This window comes from Gorilla gorilla, chromosome 5, assembly GCF_029281585.2.
Source record: "Gorilla gorilla gorilla isolate KB3781 chromosome 5, NHGRI_mGorGor1-v2.1_pri, whole genome shotgun sequence".
In the NCBI taxonomy this organism is placed as follows: Eukaryota; Metazoa; Chordata; class Mammalia; order Primates; family Hominidae; genus Gorilla; species Gorilla gorilla.
The window spans coordinates 111,494,227-111,518,266 of record NC_073229.2 but is presented as its reverse complement, the minus strand read 5'-3'; the positions used below and the strand labels follow the sequence as shown (position 1 = coordinate 111,518,266).

Here is a 24,040-nt window from a genome sequence, read left to right as displayed (position 1 = left end):
TGACACCCACCAAGTGACTGAACCTGCCTGTGGTGTGGGTAGCAAGTCCTTCCTGAATTACTTTATATGGGAGTCCCAGAATTTAAATTTTATCCTACTGAATTTGAGAGAAATTGCTTTTTTAAATTCACAATGCTACTGCATTCACCAAATGATAATCTCTCTACTGGAACTTAGCACACCTGCCCAAAACAGGAACAACCTAAGAACACTTTCCTTTACTTGTTTTCTATGGCAATAAATGCTGAAATAATTAATTATATGTCTGATGTAGAAATGAATAAAGACAGATACAGAAGTGTGTTTAGGCTTCATCCAAGAAACCTTTCCCTTCTTAATCAGTTTGCTCCCTCTCACTATTTTTTCTTCTCAGACTTGGCTCACTATAATCTGGAATGTGCTTTTTAATATTTTGGTTTTCCATGAAAATTCTTATAGCCCAATAGTACCCTGCACAAGGCTGGGGAATCAATACATGGTTTTTGAGTAAATTTATTTAGTCTGGAATGATGTCTTTTGTAGTGAAATTTCAACTGAAGACTTCTAATCAAGAGTTGTTTTGTTCTCCTTAACAACAAGATTAGAAGGTGTTTTCTTTCTTTCTGGCAGAATAAAATCTGCATGTCCTGGTGAAAGCTTAGGAAAGGTATAATTGATGTATTTTTGAAATGCCATCCTGGTTTCCTGTAATTCCTCCTCTAGGAAATCTTTCCAATTTGTCATGATTCCCAGTTGTTTTGCTATAGACAGCAGCTCCCCCTGGGTGTTAGCCAGTTTATCCATCATATTGCCAAGAGTGGCCTGATGTGTTTTCTCTGCTTCTTGAAGCACTTCCTGTACCTCTTCTTGCCTCTGCCTCTGAGCTATGCCATAGAGGATGTTCATTTCATGTTCTTTTTCCCTCATCAGTCGGGCCACACTGGTCTTCTCATCCTTAATAACTGTGACACCAGTATTCACAATTTCCTCCACGGCTTTGCTACAAAAGATAATATGGATTTATAATTTAGATGGATTGGCCACTAAAAACAAAATAATTTCATCTTTAAACAAAGATGAATGAGCAATTGTTGAGATGAGCCACCAGCCCGAGACAGGCTGATACGGATGAGCTTTTGGATTGCATTAGCTGTTATCAAACAAAACGCATTTTCAGAGCAGGGAGGCTTCCTATGTACTTCCCTGCTGTGGGCTAGGGTGAGGCCACTAGTCTAACATCTAACGGCAACTTTAGGAACCTGAGACCACCTTTTTCAGGAAAATATACATGCATTGTGCTTAAAAATGAGGAGATAAGGGTCAGAGTTCCAAACTCTGCAGAGAAAGTATTTCTTTATATTAATCCAGCTGCTGACCTTTAGCCAGAGATGAAAAATCCTTATACTCACAGGATAGATTTAGCTTTAATCTTGATTTTATCTGAGCAATACTCTATGACAGTCACCTCAAGCTTTTTGGTCTCGGGAGCTCTTTACAGTCTCAAAATTATCGAGGAAGCCAAAGAGCTTTTGTTTATATGAGTTATAGGCATTGACATTAACAGTTATATAAACTAAAAGGGAGACATTTTAAAAATATTAAAAATCTCTTATGAAAAACATTTTCCAAAACAATGAAATATTTCTTGAGAAGAATGGTATAATTTAACTTTTTTTTTGAGACAGTGTCTTGCCGTCACCCAGTCTAGAGTGCAATGGCCTGACCCTGGCTTACTGCAACCTCCAGCTCCCAGGTTCAAGTGATTCACATGCCTCAGCCTCCAGAGTAGCTGGGATTACAGGTATGCACCACTACACCCAGCTAATTTTTGTATTTTTTAGTAGAGATGGGATTTTACCATGTTGGCCAGGGTGATCTCAAACTCCTGACCTCAAGTGATCCACCCGCCTTGGCCTCCCAAAGTGCTGGGATTACAGGTATGAGCCACTGCACCCAGCCTAATTTTTTTTTTGCACAACTCTTTAATCTCTGGCTTATTAGTAAAAAGCTGAATTTTCATACTGTTTCAATTTATTGTGATATCACACATCACAAAACCCCTGGAGAACACCATTTTATATTCATAGGAGACTAAGAGTGAAAAAGGCAAATAAAGTCTTAGTGTTATGCTGCTATAAAGACACATGCACATGTATGTTTATTGCAGCACTATTCACAATAGCAAAGACTTGGAACCAACCCAAATGTCCAACAATGATAGACTGGATTAAGCAAATGTGGCACATATACACCATGGAATACTATGCAGCCATAAAAAATGATGAGTTCATGTCCTTTGTAGGGACATGGATGAAATTGGAAATCATCATGCTCAGTAAACTATTGCAAGAACAAAAAACCAAACACTGCATATTCTCACTCATAGGTGGGAACTGAACAATGAGAACACATGGACACAGGAAGGGGAACATCACACTCTGGGGACTGTTGTGGGGTGGGGGGAGCGGGGAGGGATAGCTTTAGGAGATATACCTAATGCTAAATGACGAGTTAATGGGTGCAGCACACCAGCATGTCACATGTATACATATGTAACTAACCTGAACATTGTGCACATGTACCCTAAAGCTTAAAGTATAATAATAATTAAAAAAAAAATTTGGAAAAAAAAAAGAAAATAGTTTTAATCTCATGGACTGCCTCTTTAAAGAGTCTCAGGGACCTTGAAGGGTCTCTGGACCACATATTCAGAAGCACTGTTAAATGATTAATATACTTCTGGCTATAATGTAGGGTATTATATAAAATTCATAGCAGCCAACCATGTTGACCTCTTACCATGTCCAAGCAGGTTAATGAGCATTCTATGCATACATTAATTCAATGAATCCTCAAAAACAATTCTGTAGTGTGGTTCCATTACTGTGCTCTTTTTATGAAGAAGACATTGAGCTCAGGGAGGTTAAGTAATTGGACTAAGTTTGTTTAATAAGTTAAAGAGGCAAAATCTGCAACACAACTCAGGCAGTCTGAGACCAGGGCAAAAGCTCTTAGCCACTGTGATACATTTCCAGTGGATTTCTGCAGTTAACATAGTTTGAGCAGAACCTCAAAGATTTGAGGTTTTAAGATCTCAAATGTATGGTTGTTAATAAAAATCCTCCCCCTCTGCCTCCCAGTCTAATACAGCCTTTCTAAGATTTACCACTGGCCCTATCTCCTACATTCCATCCTCCAAGATGCAATTCTCTCATCTTCTCTGAGTCTTTCCACTTGACTTTCAAACCTGACAGACTTCCCTAGTCTTGAAGTAAATCACATCTTTCTTTAGCCTCCGTAGCCACTATACTATTTCTCTTCTTCCTTTTCCCACCAACTAAGCTATTTCCAATATTAATAACAGGGGTAATGATTATTGAGTACTTACTGTATTGCAGGAACTGTGGTAAGCATTTTACATGCACGATATCTCATTTAATTTTCACAATAACCCATTGAAGCTGATACTTTATTTACTTATTTACAGATGAATCTTGCTCTGTTGTCCAGGCTGGAGTGCAGTGGCACCATCTTGGCTCCCTGCAACCTCCGCCTCCCAGGTTCAAGTGATCCTTCTACCTCAGCCTCCCAAGTATCTGGGATTATAAGTGTGCACCACCACACATGGCTAATTTTTGTATTTTTAGTAGAGGCAGCGTTTCACTATGTTGGCCAGGCTGGTCTTGAACTCTTAACGTTAAGTGATACACCCGCCTTGGTCTCCCAAATTGCTGGGATTACAGGTGTGAGCCACCGTGCCTGACGTATTTTTATTTATAACCTGTGACTATTCCCTTGTAACAGGTGAGAAATGGAGGCTTAGAGAAGAGTGAGTTGTTGTTCAATGTCACACAACTGAGCACGCTGGGGAGTTCCTGCCCTTAATCATTACCTGTTTCAAGCTCATGAGTGGGCACTATAAATTTTTCGTCAGGAGGGTAGCACAGTAAAAATAACATTTTAGACTTGTTATTCAGGTAACAGTGGGTGAACTGAATCTTAGTGGGGTGAGCTAGAGAGATCAATTGTATCATTTCATAATATTCTTGAGGTGCAATGATGAGGGTCTGAACTAATGACAAAAGAGAGGGTTGGGAAGAGGGAGAGAATGGGTTAAGGCTAGGAAATATTAAAAAGTCATAGCTGCCAGAATCTGTGACTGCAAGGATATAGGGGACATGGGAAAAAGAGGAATCAAAACCAACTTGCTGATTTTCAACCTGGGTCACAGGAGAATGGAGGTTCCATTAATAGAAGTGATGCTGTATATAGAGTGGGCAGTGTGCATTGACACACATTCTTAGGATTTAGTCTGATGTCTGATAACATCCTCAGGCTGTTGATGAGATTGTCAGGGTGATGACCAGGGACCAATCTCCAAGGAGGAAGCTGTGCTCCCTGTGTCCTCTGACATAAGCAGGCATGAGTTTCCTGCCAGGTGGGGCTGACTTTCCTCTCACCCAAATGGGAGGTTTCATTTATGGGCTAACTGGAAGGCTCTACCAGAATTGAGCTCAGGTAAAAGTGATCCAATAATGTATATCTTGGATGACGCCAGCTCCCACCCTCAATGACAGTCCCTTTCAGACTCCCTGATATCAAAATCTCTTACTGCTAACAGAATCTGGTACTTTAAAAAATCTTTCCAACTTTTCTTTCTTCTTCTTTTTTTTTTTTTTGGTTTTAAACAGGGTCCCACTCTGTTGCCCAGGCTGGAGTGCAGCAGCACCATCCTGGCTCATGCAAACTCTGCCTCCTGGGCTCAAGCAATCCTCCCACCTCAGCCTCCGGAATAGCTGAGACTACAGGCATGTGCGACCATGCCCAGCTAATTTTTGTATTTTTTGTAGAGACAGGGTTTTGCCATGTTGGCCAGGCTGGACTCAAGTGATCCTTCTACCTCAGCCTCCCAAAGTGCTGGGATTACAAGCATGAGCCACCGCGCCTAGCCCCACTTTTCCCAGCCTGCCTTAGTGCTTGAATATTTGATCCTTTCATTCTGATGAGTTCCTGAAGTTGTGGAATTGAAGCCAGGAGTGGGGTGGGGTGCAGTGTGTCGAGGGTGTGACCTGCAATGCCCATTTATCTTTGTATCTCCCCTGCCTAGTGTGGTGCCCGTTGTGGATACAACAGGTAATCAATAAATGTATGAATGAATAAGTGGGTAATACAGACGAAGCTCTCTCTAATACATGTTGTGCCGAATAACACTAAAGTTTAAAGCAGCTATACTGAAACATTACAAAAGCTTAAAAGAATTAATGAGGCTGGGCGCGGTGGCTCACGCCTGTAATCCCAGCACTTTGGGAGGCAGAAGCAAGTGGATCACTTGAAGTCAGGAGTTCAAGACCAGCTTGGCCAACATGGAGAAGCCCCATCTCTACTAAAAATACAAAAATTAGCTGGGCATGGCGGTGAGTACCTGCAATCTCAGCTACCTGGGAGGCTGAGGCAGGAAAATTGCTTGAACCTGGAAGGTGGAGGCTGCAGTGAGCAGAAATCGCATCACTGCACTCCAGCTTAGGCAACAAAGCAAGACTCTCTCAAAAAACAAAAAAATCATGCTTAAAAAGGATTCTTAACATAAGCGAAATATTTGCCATAGGAAAATAGCCAATTCTTGGGATACGTGTAAAATGTTTTTCAATGTACATAAATTAGTCTACCTGTATTTTTTTTTATCGAAAGAGGGCCTAGAAAGCTTATCATATGAGAAAGAACTGTGAAAGAACTAGGTATTAGTACTTTTTGGTTTTTCCTTCCCTTCTTCAAATTAAATCTTGGACATAATCTCTCTCCTCAAACATCTGAAGGATCACCACGCACAGAGGAGGAGCAGGGCCAGAAGCCAAGGGCAAAGGTAAGGCCCAGAGTTTTTGGATCCACATTAGGAAGAACATGACAAGCAGAGGTGTTCAGCATTTGGACCAACCACCTCAACCAGTGACATCAAGGAGGCTCACCGATGACTGGCTGGCATCTGGCAGAAGGAATGGCATGTCCAGCTCCATAACCCCCAATGCCCATTCTGATGTGAAGTGAATGTCTATGCTTTCTGTGAGCAGTGAGGTTCTTCTGGCATCTCTATCTTTATGAGGCTGTACACTTGTAATTTTGAAATACACACCGTATTTCAGGGTGGCACTGGCCAGAAAAGTAACTATTTTCAAAATAGTTGTAGTGTGTGTCCAAATTTATAGGATTCAGTCTGATATTTTATAAAGCAGACTCTTGGAGAATGAAAACAACTTACTAAATAAAAACATAATCTGATATCTAACAACTCAATCTTAACTAATAGGGAAAAAATAAACCACGGAAAATCCATAGTAGCAATTGATCCTTTGCCTGGTTAGTCTGTAAATAAGCTATTAATCTACTTTTCATTAGAACTATAGGACTGTTAGCACTATTTCAATCAGGTACAACCACTGTGTTTACCAGTAACCTATGTTCTGATTTTCTACCTGGGACATGGGGAACCCCTGGCTCTCTGGTCTGGCAGGAGACTGCAGGCATTTCAGAAGTTAGGCAGGTGAGGGACATCTCCAGATGCCAGCATTCAGCAGTGCATTTCTATCCCCGGGTTGTTAACACTCTTGAACCTCCCCTTGGCTCTGCCTCATTATACATCATACTTTCTCCTTCCATGGGCTTTGCTCATTCAGTTCTCATTCGTTTGCCTCTCTCACAAGTGGGACCTCTTACCTTCTCTTTAAGGCCCAACCCACGACTAACTTCCTCCAAAAAACCTACCTCACTACATACCCCACCCATACTGCTTGATCTTTCCAGGACTTTGAACTCTTGCAGCACCTATGTGCTATTTGTACCAGTCCATCCAGCCTTGCTTGTTGGGGGCAGCCATGCTTTAGTGATTTTACACAATGTTGAGGAAGGGCCCTTAATTTGTGCCACATCCACAGAAGGTACTTGATGAGCTCTGGTGAAGTGAACAAACCCTCTAGAAAACTCACATAGCTTCTCTACCTGTAAAGCAGGTAGCATAATGGAAGGTCATAAGCTTTGGCATCATAAAGGCCAGGGTTCAAATCAGGCCCTGTCACCTCTTTCCTCTGTGACCTTTGGCAGTTTGCTTAGTTTCCCTTTAAGGCCTTAACCCTCCAGGGTCTTTGCCTGAAGATATGTAGGATGATACAATCTCCTAGGAAGGGACACCCAGATGCAAGGAATATACAAAAGGCCTTACATGTGCTGGGAATTGAATAAGGGAAGCTGTCAGTAGGAATCACAGCCATGACCACAAAAAATCCTGAGTGGTCACTTCATTCATGCCTTGCCTTGGGCTAGAAAACAATTAGAACATTTACAAACAGAGATTTTTTTTTTTTTTTTTTGAGACAAGTCTCGCTCTGTCGCCCAGGCTGGAGTGCAGTGGCATGATCTCTGCTCACTGCAAGCTCCGCCTCCCAGGTTCACGCCATTCTTCTGCCTCAGTCTCCCGAGTAGCTGAGACTGCAGGCGCCTGCCACCATGCCCGGCTAATTTTTTGTATTTTCAGTAGAGATGGGGTTTCACCTTGTTAGCCAGGATGGTCTCGATCTCCTGACCTCGTGATCCGCCTGCCTTAGCCTCCCAAAATGCTGGGATTACAGGTGTGAACCACTGCCCCCGGCCTTTTTTTTTTTTTAACTTTAAGAGAAAGAGTCCAGTGTCTCCTGGGCAATCTGTTTAGAATCTAATCACCTCAATCCTCAAAACGGTTTTCTGTATAGTTAACAAATTTCTCATGATATATAAATGTTCTGAATCCTTAAGTCTTGATGAAAGTTTACAGTAAAATAAAAAATCTGCATAGAATTCTCAACAGTGGTCTCTCTCCATATATTAGTTTCTGCAAATTCTCTAAAGAACAGAGGAATCTAGTATTTTCTAGAAATAAGATCTGGTGTGCTGAAGAGTGGCTTCGACTAATTGGAAGAAATTTAAACCATTTGTTCAATAAATATTTCAAGAATGCCTACCATGTGCCAGACTTTCTTCCAGGCACTTGGGAAACATCAATAAACAAAATGGGCATTCTAGCTGGATATATTTTAACAGTACACATGGCAGTTCCTTAATCCTAGTCTACAGATTCAATAAAAGGCAGACATTGAAAACCTTCCATCAAACCTCACAGAGGAAAGGGCTGGAGGGGGCGCAAAAACAATCTAGCAAGAGAGGGAGGAGACCGCAAGTGTGTGTGAGGAGGGGACCCAGAGGCTCCCACAGGTGAGACAGAGCTCCTGCAGATGGCTGGCAGGAGAGAAAAGAAAAGAGGATCCACCTTCCAGTGCATTGGGCCATGACTCATTCCCTAACCCCCTCCTGGTATCCCCTCTCATCTTCCTCTTCTACCTCCACAATGACCTGCAGTCTGTGCAGGAAGAGAGGTACCAGTTAAACTGTCACAGCTGCAGCTCTCATTCTCATTTATCTGTACCTCCTCCAGGATCTTACCTGTGTCCCTGTTCTAAAGAGTTCTAATGAAAAAGATTTTACCCATTAATTATATAGAAATGGATCTGTTTGTTAACTCAAGCAGCAAAGCAAAAGGGACCAGTCACAGACTAGGAGGCCAAATAGGGAGGTCTCAGTCTCAGCTCTGCTGCTACAAATCAGTGATCATGGGCAGGTAAATGACCTGGTAAAAAAATCTGGAAATTATGGTTTTTCTCTTGCACCTGACAATCCCTGAGCTCCTAACTGCTGTCCTGTTCCAGCAAAGAATCATTACACATATAGAAATAGTTACCTTGGTTTTCTTAAAATATATATATGTATGATCTGATCTGTGATTATGCACATACATATGGCTATAAACACATCAAAAGGGCATGGAAGGATATAGACTCTATTGTTTAAAATAACTGTCTCTGGGAGGCAGGGAGGGGGTAGGGGAAGCAATGCATCAGGACTTGCAACTTTTGCTCTATATATTTCCATAATGTCAACTTCTTTTGCAACATATATTACTTGCATAATAAGAAAAAGACCAAAAAGTAACACAAACACAATAGTGTATGATCTAGGCTAGAGAATGTGAAGATTGATTTTAATGATGTGTTTATGGGAAACTGTTTCTTGATTCCTGTCCTTGGCTTCTTAAAACTGGTGATACAGAATGAAAAATACCATATTTAGAGAGTAGCTATCTTTCAAGCAGGGACAGGAAGAAGATATGATTGAGGAAGAAACACAAGAGCTTTAGAAAACAGCAATTTTCAGTCCCTTAAGCTGGGTGTTAGGTTTTTGAGTATTTATGTTATTATTTTTCTTTAAACCACACACATACTCTACAATATAAATTGTTCCCTATGTTTGGTATTTTCCATAATAAAAATGTAAAAACACAAAAACTGGGCAATATCTACCTATGTACTGTAACCTTATCTGTTTCTCCAGGTTGATTTTGATAAAGGAAGTTACTAATTTGTAAATTAGTTCTCTGGAATACCTTTTCTGGGCCTGGATTGCTTCCTGGGCGATGTGTCTTTCTTCAGCCCTGGCTTTCTCCACAGCTTCAACCTTCTCTCTGTGGCATTCCATCATAATCCTTTGGATTCTGTGGACCATGCGCTGTTCTGCAGCCAAGTGCTCTCTCTTCATTTCGTCATCCATGTTTTGATACATCTCTGTCTTAGTTTTAGCTGTCACTTCCTGAAGCAATGGCAAAACTAGGTTTAGCTATTACAGACTTGATGTTTAAAACTGCACATTAGGAGGCTATTTAAACCACAGTTTTATCTATCTGCTAGCAAGTGTACCTGTTAACACTGATGATTTAAAAGAAGAGTGTGTATGATATGGAAAACTTTTATTTATATGATGTTAGGTGAACCAAAAATGTACAAACTATGTAGCATAAATATCTACGTAGATAATATTGAAAGGGAATATGGAAAAAAGAAAATAGTTGGGTTAGAGGGGTAGGGTTAAAAGTCTTTTTTCTTGATTGTCTAAATATTCTAGTATCATATTATCACTATACATAATTACATAATGCATTTCTGCTTTAGTAAGCCAGTCCTGGAAAATGGCATAAATAATTACTATGCCTCGTGTCTCCCGGGTAGGAGGGAACCTGAGGTTCTGGCAGAAAAAAATTGCATGATATGACAGTCACAGCAATCTGCTCACCTGTCCCCACCATTTTTCAGCATTCCAGCTTATTAGTGTTGTGGGGCCCTTTTTCCTTCAGGGAAGGGACAGGAATAAGTGCTCCATTGTTCCAGGAAGGAGGACCTGAGGAGGGCCTTCAACCAAATAAGGAGAGGAACCACTAGTCAAACCAAGACCTGTGGAAAACAGAGGCACAAATTGTGCTCAAGGAAAACCCTATCACCATTTTGGAAATCCACAGTGTGCCTGGCACTCTGAGGCCCAGAAGCTACATATACAAGAAGGTGGGGATCTTAGTCCTCAAGGGATTCACTGTCTAGTGAAGGAGGCCAACAACCTAACTGTGCAATACAGTTACAGAAATATAACAATATGTAGAAATATAACATTATAAAGAGGAGGAGCAATTCATTCTGTCCAGGTATTTTTAAACTTTCATTTAAAGGTAATTGTTTTTTTTTAAGACAGGTTCTCATTCTGTTGCCCAGGCTGGGGTGCAATGGCACAATCACAGCTCACTTCAGCCTCCACCTCCCAGGCTCAGGCAGTCCTCCCACCTCAGCCTCCCATGTAGCTGAGACGACAGACACTTGCCACCATGCCTGGCTAATTTTTGTATTTTTTGTCGAAATAGGGTTTCACCATGTTGTCCAGGCTTGTCTTGAATTTCTGGGCTCAAGTGATCTGCCCACCTTGACCTCCCAAAGTGCTGGAATTACAGGCATGAGCCACCGTGCCCGGCCCAAAGGTAAATGTTTATCTCTATTTGGGAAGACATCAAAAGAACATAGAGAAATTAAGTTATTTCATATAGCACATCAATGGAAGAACTAGGGATAGAAGCCAGGATTGCTGACTGCCAGTTTCTCACTTCATTCCTGGCTGTGATGCTGGAGTCTTTCAAGAGATTCATCAATTGTACAGTCTTGTAAAATATAGTACAGTGGGTTTTCTTTCTTTTTCAATAGCTGCAGAATCCTTTCTTTAAATGAAATCTTACCCAGAATAGAAAGGAATAAAACCAGTAAGAGTTCTCCTGGCTGAAGATTGCTCAACTCCCTTTAGCACCATTTCTATGGGAGCCCCTGAGAGAGCCAGCTCTGTTTACAGCATCCAGAGAAAATCCTCAGCTGAAGCTGAGAGAAAGTCAAGAGAACTCTAAATTATAAGGGAAACTGAAATTGCTTCAGCTTCTTAGAAGATTATTTCAACAATTAAAATATTTGTTAAGACAAACCTTTCAGCTTTTTCAGGAGAAAAAGTTCTCAACTTCTCACTTTGGCTACTTCAAGGGTGAAAAGTTAAAAAATGAAACAGACACCAGAAATCGACTTTAAGAATCTCTCCAAGTGGCCTCAGTTCATGTATTTAGAAAATCTTTTTAGGAAAACATTGGCCATTTAGAAATGCTAGCTGGGTTTCCTACACTGCAGAAGGCTTTGTCTCTTAAATCAGTAAAATTTTTTTGACAAAAGAATATTTTGAATGGAAATGTTTCTAAATGTCTTTAACACCATAAAAAGAACATTTTGAAACAATCTAACACTTTCTTAATGATCCAGGCTTGGTAGACAAAGATGAATGATTGTACTGGGCCAAAAACTTCATGTGGCATTTAATAATTGTTGAAGTTCATAGAGCCACTTGTATCTGTCATAAATGACTCCAGATTACTCTGCTTTTTGAAATTTAATCTTTGCTCTTTGTAGGTATCAAATCAAATTTTTTCTTTTCTTCAAAGAACAAGAAAATTACTTGCCATCAGGCTGAGGATGCTGCTGTAGCTTCTATCAGTGAGCCCCTTTTTGTTATTTTTACTTTCCAATATTTAATCTATTTCCAAATTGAAAAATCAAGCAACCCTGCTGGGTGTGGTGGCTCATGCCTATAATCCCAGCACTTTGGGAGGTTGAGGAGGGCAGATGATTTGAGGCCAGGAGTTCGAGACCAGCCTGGCTGCCAGGCCAACATGGCAAAACCCTGTCTCTATTAAAAATACAAAATTAACTGGGTGTGGTGGTGCACACTTGTAATCCCAGCTACTTGAGAGGCTGAGGCAGGAGAATCACTTGAACTCAGGAGGCAGAGGTTGCAATGAGCCAAGATCACACCACTGCACTCCTGCCTGGGCTACAGAGAGACTCCACTTCAAAAGAAAAGAAAACAAAATAAAAAAATCAAGCATCTAAGTCTGTTGGGTTTAGGTTGCCAAATAAGCATAATGACATCTGAGTGGGGGTGAAGAGGTTCTGCTGTGTGTAATAAGCCTGAGTTATTCTCTTGTAGTCAGAGGCCTTTATTTAACTCCTTAGGGGGATATTTTAACTTACTTCTGGGTTTTCAAGTACATTCTCAGTAATTCAGACTGCTGGGTGGTGGTTGAGTTTAAGACAGGTGAAGTACTACCATAATATATTCCTATATGAATCAATATTTTTTTCAGAATGAAATGTATTTAATGGAACTCTTGCAAACATCTATTGAAGAAGGAAAAAAAGCCAGTGTCAATAGGGTGGTGTAAGACTGTTGTATGCCTGAATTTTTTTGGCGCAAAGTGATTGTGTTGTTTTTTTTTTAATTTTCAATTTTTGTGGTGCATGAGGTATTTTGATATAGGCATACAATGTGTAATAATCACACAAGGGTAAATGGAATATCCCTCACCTCAAGAATTTATCCTTTCTTTGTGTTACAAACAATCCAATTATACTCTTTCAGTCATTTTTAAATGTACAATAAATTATTGAATCATAGAATTTAAAAATGACATTCCAGCCCTTTATTTTGGCTGGGTTGTGAAGTAGGTATTCAGATAATTAGAAATTATCTGATTCCTAATTACTAACTAGGAATTCAGATAACTGAACTCAGTCCCTCTTTTATGTAATGATTTAATAAAACCAAAATTCATTTACTGCCTCACATAGCATGTGGAATACATATTTAAAGCTCCAAAAATAATTAAGTAACCTGCTGTTTGTCAATGTTCTTATTTAATATAAGGAGACCTTACATTGAAATAAATTGCTTTTACTGAAATGCTTTTACTGAGTGAGTCACCCCACATTTTGAGATATTGTAAGAAACAGATTCATGGACTCCATCACGTTAACTGTACAGATGTTTGACAGGCAGTTTTACATAATGTCCCCCTCAGGAGATATTGCTCTGAGGTTTCATAACTAGGAATATCCGAGCCTCTCAAGTGCCTAATTTGCCTGTACCTTATGGGCATGGTGAGTCACAACATTTCCCTCTTTGCATTGGCTGCCAGAAAGCTCAAGGCCCAATCAGTGATAATTGCACAGGACATCATGGCATATATACATTTTTAAGTTTTAAATTTACCTATGACTTTACTATATTTTCTACTCTAGTTTTTCATTTCTTTTTCCTTTAGCTTTCATCTTCTCATTTACTTTTTGATATTATTGTCTTTCAATAATATAAACACCTTTTCAAAAGATTACCTATCCATCAAATAAGATCTAGAAATTTTATCTAACAGCATGCATTTGAGACACACCAAACTCTTAACATCATGTAAGAGTAATACCTGGTGGTCTTGACACATCAGAATTTAATATTTGGTTCTAGAGGAACTTGGTTTTCTGCTATACATTGGTAATCTCAAACTTTAATGTGTGTGAGAATCACTTGGGATGCTGATGGAGTCTGTAGGTCAGAATGAGGCTCAGGAATCTGTATGTCAGGACCCCAAGTGAATAGATTCTGACGCAAGTGGTTCACAGACAAGCCCTGAGAAGTAGTACTGATGTCTGTATCTTGGTATCCTACAGATATAACAGGTTGAAATAACCCCACACACTACTCTTAGACAAATCATTCCTTCATAAATAAAAAATATCTGAAATGGTGGTATAAATTTAAATTCTCAACCCCCGGACAAATATTTCAGGAAGGTCGATCCCCCTTTAACTATTTACCTTTAAATAGGGCTTCTTTCTACTGATGCACTAAGTACCTCAACTCCACTCAAAGTCTGCGTGGGGTACAATAACATTATTTAAAGAAAGACTAGCATGTGAACCTTGAAACAGGAATCACATCTTCCTTATGTCTTTACAACCTAATGCCAGGAAGGACATTCAAAATGTGTGTCAACCAGCACAGTAGGGCCCACCTATCTGAATGGCCTCTGGCTGCAGCATTATAGCAGGGAACTGGAGCCCCTTGCCAAGCCATGAGTTATCCTTTTAAATTGCTGGATTGGGAGAGGTCCAGGAGTCTGCTGGGGAAGCAACCAGGGTGACCAAGGTGATAGAGGGCTTAGCGGGTAACTATTTATCAACTGATAGAGAAGTATTTTAATACTTTAATTGCCAGTATGGCCATACTTGTACATAGCAGCTGAAGAGCAGGCCTGCCTAAGACATGCTATAAATGCTCTTCACATTTTGAACTGAAATGGGGAATGGGCAATGGGCCACCACAGCCAACCCCTCAGACACCATACCAACCCCGGCTGAGGTAGGCCACTGGAGCGAAGCAGGGAGCATCCCGCTAGCCTTCAGGACCCATGGGGAGGAGCTCCCCTTCCTGACAGCAAGTCCTCTCTGGGTAAAGACAGTTGATTTTATCTCACCCGGTACAGATCTAATATATGGTAGGTGCTCATTGTTGCAACAACGAATAAATTGGCCTGCAGTCCCTGAACTGCTCATTACTGTTCCTAAGTTAGGCCAAACCTGGGTCTGGACCTCTGTCACTTTCCTCCAGCTTCTGCCCGTGTATTGTCATACTTGTACCTTATCCTGTCCTGTCCCTCCCTTGACCAAAATGTGAAAATAGTTCTGTAACATTTTCCTTTGAGCAGATTTTGTAATCGAGGTACTGAACTAACAATGAATCCTAGGGTCTCCACCTGAAAGTTTGTAAGTTACCTAGAGTCATGTACTTGAACAGGCTACAGGTTAGTAACCTTCATCTGTGACATCTGGCCCTGCATTAAATTCTTGAGGGACAGCTCAGATGTCCCTCTTGGCAGTACAGTAAATGCAAAATTTAGAAAAAAGGATGCAATCAGAGAAGGAGGAGAACAGCCTGCTTCACTTGTTCAACTATTTGAGCACCTACTAAGTCAGGGAATTGTGCTGGGCACCAGGGCTAGTCCAGTGATGAGACAGACACCCCTGCTGAAAGCTGCAGTCATGTGGGGGAGTCAGACACTCAACAACTAACCACACAATCATTTATTTAATTACAATGGTGAAGACTGCTATGAAAAAGATCAGGGTGTCATGGACAGTGTGTGAGTGGCAAGGCAAGGTTGGTCAGGCAAAGCTTCCCTTGGGAAGTAAGCTATGGGGTTCTTCTTCACTTATTCATCACTGCTCTAGAGAGCTCAGCATCTCTTCTGAGAACCTCCCAGGGGATCCCAGCTAATGGCCATGAAACACCAGTCTAGATTTCCTTATTATTTTTTTCTCATTCCCTTGCCAACTTTTCTTTTTACTAATGTAATTACTTTTAAAAGACAACAAATAAGCCACTATAAAAACCTGTAAATCTTTTTGATGTTCCTCTTTCAAAATCTGAATTTCAATTTTGTGTCTGTCATTTGCTTCTTCAAGTGCTTTCTCCACTGCTTGTTTTTGACGTTCATTAGCCTTTGAAAGAAAGAGTCCATTTATCTATTAATGTATCAGAATAAGCACAGGGAAACTTGGCTTATTTAGGATGTTGGTAAATCAGGTTTTCAAGTTTACTGAAAATTAGCAACAACCATGGAGTCCCTAATTTCTTGCCCCATTCCCATCTCAAACCTCCCATAGCAAACTGTCTGCCTTAGCCAGAGATGCTCTAATGCATCCCAATCCAGAGCTAGCCTTGCTGTTTTTGGAATCGCTAAAGGCAAGGCAGCTTTACTCTTTACTGTATGTAGGCTGCTGGGTTGCCTTTTCTCTTTGGCACTTTATTTCTTGCTTGATTGACTCTCAAAGTAACATATGTGCATTGTGGAAAATCTGGAAAACACAGTGAAATGAAAAGACACACAAAGCTAGAAGGAGCTGAGTAAAGAGGCAGAGTACCATCCAGGTCCCCCGCATTCAGTCTTCAGAAAGAACTTTAACTCTATTTGAAAAGAATACACAGAACACTAGACCAACTTACATTCAAATTGTAGACTATTTACAAAAGCATCGCCTTGTATTATGACGTATAATTGACGGTTCACAATCAGTTTGAATTTTACCACTAATAAAAATAGATGACTACAAAGATTTTGAGATAAATCAAAATCTGGGGTATACAGAACTGGAGTATTCATAAAGAACTGGAGCATTATGTATGTTCAAAATATTTTCATAGCAAGCTTTTGCTGGCATGAATACTGAGCAATGCTAATACTATTTGCTATAATGTCTATTTTATAAAGAAACTGAGAAACATTTTTCTAAGCACTGTGGTTTGTTCTGCTCTCAAGGAGCTGTAATTCTCTTACGGGAAGTTATTGATGTCATTCTATGATTGGAAGAAGTGGGGCTACAGGACTGAGGCTTTGCTTCAGTTTGATACCTTGGATCCTACTGTGAGCCCCGATATTCAAATTGCCCTTATAGTGCTCAGCAGTCATATGGACGAGGTATCAAGGATTTGGGAGAGAGGGGTGGAAAAGGGGAGTAGGCCATAATGAAGCATTTGAGGAAACAGGAGTGTTACATGCTCCACAAATGGATGGTCTATATATTAAATGTTAGGCCATAAGAAACAACTATCAACAAGGAGTTTTCTTAGACATTTTTTTTTCTTTTTAGTTTTGGTTTCAATCAAATCAAAATAAAGGGAGCAGGAGTCCTCCATACAGAGAGGGCAGCTGAGAAGGAAGGAAGCTCCTGATGATGCCGGCTTCTTACTAAGCACCTACTGTGTGCCAGGCATATTATTTCACTGAACCCTCCCAACTATCCCACAGAATGGGTACTATTATTACTTTTTTACAATGAAGAAACCAAGACTACAGAGGTTGTAGAACTTGCCCAATGTCCCACAGCTAGCCAGGATTCAGTCAGTTCTGACTACTGCACTATACAATTGTTTCAGACAAATCCAAAATGTGAAAGAATGGTAAAGATGGACTTTAGGTTGACGTGTAACTTCTTTTACCTGAGCCCATACTTCAGCTTCTGCTTTTGCAATGTGTTCTCTGAATATATCTTCTTGAAACTGCTCTTCTTTTTTCAGAATATTTGCCCCAATATCTGTGTATTTGAAGAGCAATGGTCACAAACCTCCACCGACTGCTTCCTGGCTTTCCTTTCCACCATTATCTAGTTATTTATGAGGGCTATTTAGGAGACACATATTTTAGGAGATGCCAGTATATATATTTCAAAGATACCCACTGAAAGAGTAAGATTTTCTCTGATTAGGAGGGAATTCACAGCACTGTCAGGCCTGGATAGAGTTGGTCATTCCCCTCATCACACCCAGTCCACACAGCAGACAATTGGGGAGGTGAAATAAATGCCCTGAAGAAAGGGACACATTTTGTACACCCAAAGTAGAATGATGAGTGAATATTCAAGAGGTCTTAGCACACTATACAGCTCTCTCTCTCCCTGTTCCTATTTGGGTGCTAAGGCTAGCATCAGGAGAAGGGAAGTGGAATGCCTTCAACATATTACATGCCTTTCTTTAGCGTGTGGTTCTTTGCGGGTTTAACTGCTTCAGTATGGAGTGAGCTAAGGGGTAGAAGTTTACTATTTTTCTGTCAATGATCTAATTTGATTTCCAAATAATAACATTCCCATAATAATATCCTCTCTACCCAGACAAGGTAATAAAAGTCTAGAGAGGTTAGAGGGCCACACAATATCAGACAGCCAGGTCTTTTTCCACTGGGATTTCTCTTTTTTTTTTTTGAGAGGGAGTCTTGCTTTGTAGCCCAGCCTGCAGTGCAGTGTCGCCATTTCGGCTCATTGCAACCTCCGCCTCCCGTTTCAAGTGATTCTCCTGCCTCAGCCTCCTGAGTAGCTGGGATTACAGGCGCCCACCACCATGCCTGACTAATTTTTGTATTTTTAGTAGAAACGGGCTTTCACCATGTTGGTCAGGCTGGTCTCGAACTCCTGACCTCAAGTGATCTGCCCACTTCGGCCTCCCAAAGTGCTAGGATTACAGGCGTGAGCCACCATGGTCTTCCTCTGGGATTTCTAAGCTGAAGGTAATAGATTCTTAGAGCTATCTGGATCCACATTCCTCCTTTCCCAGCTGCCGGAGTAAGTCTAGCTGCAGCAGTAAACCATTAAGCCAACTCACTAAAAGGGTAAGCATGGACAGATTGAAAGCCTTGATGCCAGATTTCCCTTGGGTTTCTCTGTTAAAAGAGTCAAGAAATTCCATTTCATGCAGTCTATTCTGAGTTATGTTTCTGTCACTAGCAATTAAAAGTATATGTTTGGTGGCACAGAGTCTCCTACTAGTTCATCAGCGAATCTTAAAAGCACAGGGCAGCATATATTACGGTGGAGATGGACACATACTGCAAAAGCCCAACACTGTGTAGAAATAACTAGAAAAGATTTTCTAGGACAAAATGTGACTAAGCATGGACCATCAACGTATTGAACTTCATAAAAATGTGATACAAGTGTAGGCTACCACTATCCTCTTTCATGTTTAAATCCCATTGGTTTTATTAGTTGTTCTCAACCCTGATTGTACAACAGGATCCCTGCAAAGCTTTTTTAAAATGCACGTACTGTAAAAGGAACAAACTATTGATAAACAACTTGGATGAATCTCAAGGGCACTGTGCTGAGTGAAGAAAGCCAATCTCAACGGGTTACATAATCTATGATTCTTTAGATAGCATTCTCAGTGATAAAATTATAGTGATAGAGAACAGATTAGTGGTTGTCAGGGGTTCAAGTTTGGGGAGAAGAGAGTGACAGCTAAGGGGTAACACGAGGGAGTTCCTTTGTGGTGATGGAACAGCTCCATGTTGTGATTGTGGTGATGGTTACATTAACATACACACATGATAAATTTCATAAAACTATATGCCGGGGGAAAAAGTGTACATAAGGTCTGTACCTGAGTTAATAGTATTGTTTCAATGCCAGCGTTCTGGCTTTGACAAAGTGCCAGGATTACGTAAGATATCAGTGGAAGCTGGATGAAGGGTACAGGGGAACTCTGATCTATTTTGCAACTTGTGAGTCTTAAACTATCTTGAAATAAAAAAGGTTATTTAAATGTGAAGGAAAAAATACACATGCTTAGTCCTGACCGTAGAGGTCCTAATTTAGTGGCTCTGTGTTATATTAGTATTAAATCCAGTGGGTCTGTGTTTGGATATCTGTATTAATATTTTTTTTCAAAGTTCTATATAGTGCACTGCCAGGATTGAGAATTATCGTCCTATGAAATACTCACTAGCTCTTCTATGGACATTTCAAAATGCTTATAAAGAACAGAGAATTTCGACTTTCTTTTTTTTTTTTTTAACTTAAAACAGTTCAATGACAAAGGTCACTGAATAGAAAAGATTAATTTCTAACAATAGATTTAACTTATCCACTTAAGGTTTGGGTTAGATATTCCATAAGGCATAAGGAATCAATCATTAAGGTATATCTAAGAATGGAGATACACTGTCCTGGGTATGAAAAGTCACTTTAGAGATCATAATGAATCATTCATACTAAGCACTTACTAAATGCTAAGAAACAATTTTGGAATTGATGTTTTTAGAAGATGATTCCAATTTGATCTCCCCCTACATTTTAGTTTTTTTTTCCAAACACCTCTGCTCTCCAGCTTCTTATATTTTCAAATATCAGGAGTGAAATGAAATCACCCTTAGTTTACCATTTTAAAGGAAGAGAGGATCAGAGAAGTATTTTGAGAGTTCTCAGGAAAATACCTACAAGGCTCAAGGTCAGACTGAAAACTCTTATGGGGATAAAGGGAGATGGAAACCTATAGTACAATTTGATTTGCTTATTATATATACATACGTATGTACAGTAAACGTCCTCATGTTATCTCTATGTATCTAGTTTTATGCCACCAGCTACTATTTAAAGGTTATATAGTTTCTTTTACCCATTTATTAGGGTACTTTAAAATTTTTTTTTTTTTTTTTTTTTTTGAGGCAGAGTCTCGCTCTGTCACCCAGGCTAGAGTGCAGTAGCATGATCTCAGCTCACTGCAACCTCCACCTCCTGGGTTCAGGCAATTTTCTTACCTCAGCCTCCCGAGTAGCTGGGATTACAGGCGCACGCCACCATGCCTGCCTAAATTTTTTTAGTAGAGACGGGGTTTCGCCATGTTGGCCAGGCTGGTCTTGAACTCTTGGCCTCAAGTGATCTGCCCACCTCGACTACCCAAAGTGCTGGGATTACAGGTGTGAGCCACTGTGCCCATCCAATTAGGGTATTATTTAGAGATAATATTTCTTCTCCTACACATACTGAAAGGTGCTCAAGTATGGCCAAGGGCAAAATGAACTCACATTTACTATTATGTGCCAGGATTTATAATAGATACAAATACTTCATTAAAGTCTCATAACAACCTGTAAGATAGGTATTAGTATATTTATTTCCACATAAGGAAACAGATTGAGAGGCTAAATACCCTGCCCAATACATACAACTGTTAAGTGGAGAAGCTGTATTCCAACCCATACTCTCCTCAAATATCCCTGTAGGGACAAGCAACTCTGAAGAGAAAAAAGCTGATAAAAGTCAATGTAACAGAAAGAATGACACATAAGGCTATGAAGCATTAGAACAAAGGAAAACAATAAAGTCACTTACCTAGTATGTCTTTGTGAGTGTAAAAGCGTGTCTTAAGTGGCTTGTATTCATGGATCCATTTGAAGGTTTTTCCAAAAGGGGCTGGTGGAATTATTTTATTACAAACAGCACAGCAAACAAAGTTTTTGTAATCTGAATTTCTGATCATAGTTAAATTTCAGATGTCTTCTCCTATTTACAGTTAAAATAATCTTAGAATCAGAAAAAGTCGTTTTAAGAAAAGCTGAAAGTTTAAGAAAGCTGGAAGAGGTTCAGGGTTTTAGGATAATGCTAGAGGCTGGTAAGGATTAAATGGTTCACATGATTAGGTAGTGGTTATGTGTCTAACATTAAAGAATGGTGCTAAAAGCCCCTGCCACAGAAGGTATGGGCACCAGATTTGGGAAGATTTAAGCAGTTGCTCCTTCCCAGACTCTAGCATTAAGTTGTTAACTTACTTGGCAACTGTTGCTAGGTAAGACAAGCTTTGCTCATAAAAGCAACTTCAAATAATGACAAAAGGGAGCATGATACAGCCATTCATTTTCCTGATACCTTCTATATTAGTTTCCTATTGCTGCTGTCTTACTCTGTTTTCTGTTGCTTCTAATAGAATGCCTGAAACTGGATAGCTTATAAAAAAAATGAAATTATTTCTTACAGTTTATGGAGGCTGAGAAGTCCAAGGTGGAGGAGTTGCATCAGGGAAGAATCTTCTTGATGGTGGGAACTCGCTGAAGATTCCTGAGGTGGTATAGGGTATGACACGGCCAGGGGCTGAGCTCACATGCTAGCCTCTCTTCCTCTTCTTATAAAACCACCAGTTCTCCTCCCATGATAATCCATCAATCCCTTAACCCATGAATGAATTCACTCACCCCTTAAAGGCCCCACTTCTCAATACTACCACATTGGGGATTAAAGTTCAACATGAGTTTTGCAGGGGACAAATATTCAAACCATAGCACCACTGTGACAAACTACACAAACTTCATAGCTTAAATGTAACACAAATTTATCCTCTTGCATTTCTGGAGATCAGAAGTCTAAAATGAGTCTTAGGGGCTAAAATCAAGTTGTTAGAAGGGCTGGTTCCTTCTGCAGGCTTGAGAGGAGAATGTGTTTGCTTGCCTTTTCTAGCTTCTAAAGGCCATCCATATTCCTTGGGGTCATGGCCTTGCATCATATAGCCTTTTCCCCCAGTGCTTCCATAGTGACATTTTCTCTTCCTCTGATCTTCTGCTGTGCTTTAAGGACCTTGGTGATTATACCAGCCCCATCTAGATAATCCAGGATAATCTCCCCATCTCAAAATCCTAAACTTACCCATATCTGTAAAGTCCCTTTTGCCATATAAAGTAACATATTTACAGGTTCCAGAGATTAGGATCTGGACATTTTTGCAGGGAAGGAGAGCATTAGTCAGCCTACCACACTTTGATTTAAATTGGTTTTTAAAGAATTAATTTCTTTTAAGGCCAGCAATGGAGGTAGCTTAATTTCTTTTAGGTTTTTAATAAACGTGATGTGTTGGTGCCATGGTAATAAAACTGGGAAATATCATGGTATCTTGAAGAAGAAATTACTTTCATCAAGTCAGCATTCGAAATTACTAAGCCTGGTTTTAAAAAAATCCTATAATTTTAGATAAACAGCCATAGAAATTCCACCTATCACAAAAATCTGTGCAACTGATTATACCAAGTAACTGAATTTTAAAAAATTGCCTGACAATGTCATATGCTGCATCTACTTGGCAGGACTATTTTATAATAAGTGAATGCCATCAGTGAAATTAATTTCAACAATAGGACTCCCATAGGGCCCTGAGCTAAGTGTACCACAAGTTACTCTATAATTTATATTAACACATACGGCCTGATAACTGGCTGATGACCTTAAGTAACTACCAAATTGTGCCAGATTTGACTTCAAGAAAAGGGTTAACTGGGACTTGGAGAGGAATTAAAAACAAAGAGATGAATTAGTATGAAGAATGGGGATTACTGCATCCACACAGTTAATTATCTGGATTGAGAACTGAGGCTACTTGTGCCAATGACTTTCCTATCTGTTACTAGAAATTCTTGCCCAGATGGAAGGATAACTAACTGGCCTTGATTTGCCTGGGACTGTCCCTGTTTTAAAACTGAAAGTCCTGAACTTCCTTAGTGTCTGGCAAATTGGAAGAGTTGGGCCTCCTATGGAAGATAAGGCTGTAAAACCAATAAATACTTTCAGTGTTTGCCTTAGGAAATCCTTGAAAAACAATTTATCAATTGGACAGCTTGCTGATCTAGGCAAACAGCTCTTCCATCAGAAGATTAGACTACTCCCCTGGGCAAAGAGTTCACTTAACATTTATCGAACAATAGTTCACTAATCAAGACTTGCTTCAAGATCTAATCTGTTACGTCAGGTACCTTGCCCATTCTCAACCAGATTCCTGCATTGAAAGACCCTTCTTTAATCACTTGAACTCAGACTTCCAAAACACTTTAACATCTTCCCCTGACCATCCCATTCTTAAATACAGCTAACTTTGTAAAAGTGGTATTTCCCCTTAGTGCAGTAGATTTAATAAGCTTAGTTTTGTTTGATCATCAGGTTGTTCTGATGGTCTTGTGAGGGAGCTGGCAGTTAACAGTCCTTTACATAATTCTGTTTTAAAGTACAGGAGTGTTTCTCTACTTAAGATCTAAACTTCTTATTTTTAAGGGCTAATGTGGCTGCTTTATTATTATGTGCACATTTACACATAGAAGGTGGTATAGTATGGTGAAAAGATCCCTAGACTTTAGAGCAAGAAGATACAGGTTCTACTCCTGACTGGAGAATCTCCATGATCTTTGGTAAATCTCTTAGCCATTCTCAGCCTATTGTCTTAACCATAAACTGACAGGATTGGATCAGGTGAAGTTCAATGTTCAGAATCTTCGGACTATTTGAAAGGTATTTTATTTTTGATGGTTATACCCTCATTCAACAAAGAAAGGATGAAAACATCAACACATAGCCAGGCAGCTGTTGACGCTCAGCACACACAAAGACTGTCCTACAACTTGTAGCCACTCTGTAAAAAGTATCATAGTCAGGTACTTGTTCCTAAAATTCAGTATGATTCTTTCCTCACACTACTTTTCACAGCTTTGTGCTTGACTGACTCT

General features: G+C 40.0%; 1 protein-coding gene across 1 annotated transcript; it reads right to left on the bottom strand.

The window, feature by feature from the left end:
* Positions 1 to 474: 474 nt before the first annotated feature.
* Positions 475 to 23,936, bottom strand: C5H6orf163 (chromosome 5 C6orf163 homolog). Its single transcript, XM_004044379.4, has 5 exons — positions 20,895 to 23,936; positions 17,233 to 17,327; positions 15,627 to 15,734; positions 9,440 to 9,642; positions 475 to 979 (listed from the first exon to the last, which is right to left on the bottom strand). Exons 1-5 carry the CDS (start codon positions 21,040 to 21,042, stop codon positions 544 to 546), a joined length of 990 nt encoding a protein of 329 aa, XP_004044427.1. The 5' UTR covers positions 21,043 to 23,936; the 3' UTR covers positions 475 to 543.
* Between the last annotated feature and the right edge of the window lie 104 nt (positions 23,937 to 24,040).